This window comes from Austrofundulus limnaeus, unplaced genomic scaffold, assembly GCF_001266775.1.
Source record: "Austrofundulus limnaeus strain Quisiro unplaced genomic scaffold, Austrofundulus_limnaeus-1.0 Scaffold8, whole genome shotgun sequence".
Taxonomy (NCBI): domain Eukaryota; kingdom Metazoa; phylum Chordata; class Actinopteri; order Cyprinodontiformes; family Rivulidae; genus Austrofundulus; species Austrofundulus limnaeus.
In genome coordinates this window covers 2816975-2818574 of record NW_013952410.1, presented here as the reverse complement: position 1 = coordinate 2818574, position 1600 = coordinate 2816975, and the positions used below count along the sequence as shown (strand labels likewise).

Below are 1600 nucleotides of genomic sequence, written 5' to 3'. Positions count from 1 at the left end.
CACACACACACACACACACACACACACACACACACACACTGGCAGGGACTCGGGGCACTGACATGGTGGTGGGACCAGGTGATGGGGCCGAGTAGCCTGTGGGTCAGATGGTAGACGGCTCAACTTATAGATGGAGGTGTGCGAGCAACACACAGATTGAAAAGGGAGCAGGGAGGCAGCAAGCCTTATCAGGCGAGGGCCAGACCACCGTACCCCCTCTCCTGCACCCAGCAGTCAGACTGAACTGGGCAAAACTGCAGTACAGCAGCTCTGCGTGGGGCTTGCCTGGTGAAGGCAAGTTTCATTTCRTATGTGTGTGCGTGCGTGCGTGTGTTTGTGTGTGTAAGACTGAGCTCCAYATTTGAACAATGATGTAGGCCAGTAGGTAGCAGCCAGCAAACCTCGGTGCAAACACAGATGCACACCGGTTGGGCGCCACTGGCAACACAGATGGAACGCCACCAACACCGGTGGAAGTCTGTGCTTGCTTGAAGGAAATTCAAAACACTCTGTGCCAGTAATAGCTTATGATGCTCCGCTGTGGTGAACTGACAGCAACAAAGAAGAACTCTGGATTGATTATTGTTTTTGGATCGTTTGAATATCTGTCTCTTATGAGACTGGTTGTATATTTGTGACCCATCACATCGAAACAAGGATTAAGTCCAAAAGTGAGAAATGGAGAAATAGGCAAATTTAGTGTTTTGATTAAAACGTTTGCAAAAATTGCATTTTGTCAAAACATAATGAATAAATGCCTTATCAATGTATCAGCTGAATGAACTRTCTGAAATATAATCATAAAACAACATTTTGAAGCACTTTTTTGAGCAGTTAGCAACAAAAAATCTGATTTTGAGGATAAACGCCTTGAAATTTTGAGATTTTCCCTGTGAGCTAGAAATGTTTTGTTTCTTTTCAGCTGGGAAATCTCAATAATCAAATATAATTTGAGGATTCGTCTTTATAAGGACATCAAAAATTCCTCATTAAAATGACATAAAATTAGGATTCAGACCAAATATTTATGTATTATTGTAACCAACAAGGCAAATTAAGTCATAAATATGGATTACATTAAGATATCAGAAAGATCCAGGTATCAAAATGTAGCTTTTAAAGCCAGGAATCTGAAAATGTAATTGACTTAATCCTTATTTTGATATGATGTGTCACATTTTACGTCTCACATGTACTTTATAATCTGCGAAGTGAATACAGTTTGTTCTCAGCAACAATGAACAGCAGCAACACCTTTAGAATTTTCATGTCAGTTCAATTTTGTGATTCATTAAAAAAATATAAATATGTATATATGTATATTTGCTGTCTTCTGCCAGGAATTAGTGGTGAAAACATTAATAGTGGCTGAGCCTCATGTGCTGCACGCCTACCGCATGTGCCGCCCTGGACAGCCACCAGGGAGCGACAGCGTCTGCTTTGAGGTCCTGGGCTTTGACATCATACTGGACCGCAAGCTCAAACCCTGGCTTCTGGAGGTACGGCTTTAAATATATTTGGTTGTGATACTGTGTGTTTCTTTTTCTTTGATGATCTGTTGCTGCTTTAAAAAAATCATATATGTTTTTTACCACTTTTT

At 41.0% G+C, this 1600-nt stretch overlaps 1 protein-coding gene across 6 annotated transcripts in view; it reads left to right on the top strand.

Annotated features, from left to right (window-relative positions):
- Positions 1-1600, top strand: part of ttll7 (tubulin tyrosine ligase-like family, member 7) — a 95856-nt gene that overhangs the window by 31681 nt on the left and 62575 nt on the right. For all 6 annotated transcript variants that reach the window (XM_014000034.1, XM_014000043.1, XM_014000048.1 and 3 more), the window contains exon 9: positions 1341-1499. In XM_014000034.1, coding sequence (XP_013855488.1) covers positions 1341-1499 — 159 coding nt within the window. The remainder of the gene's footprint in view (positions 1-1340; positions 1500-1600) is intronic.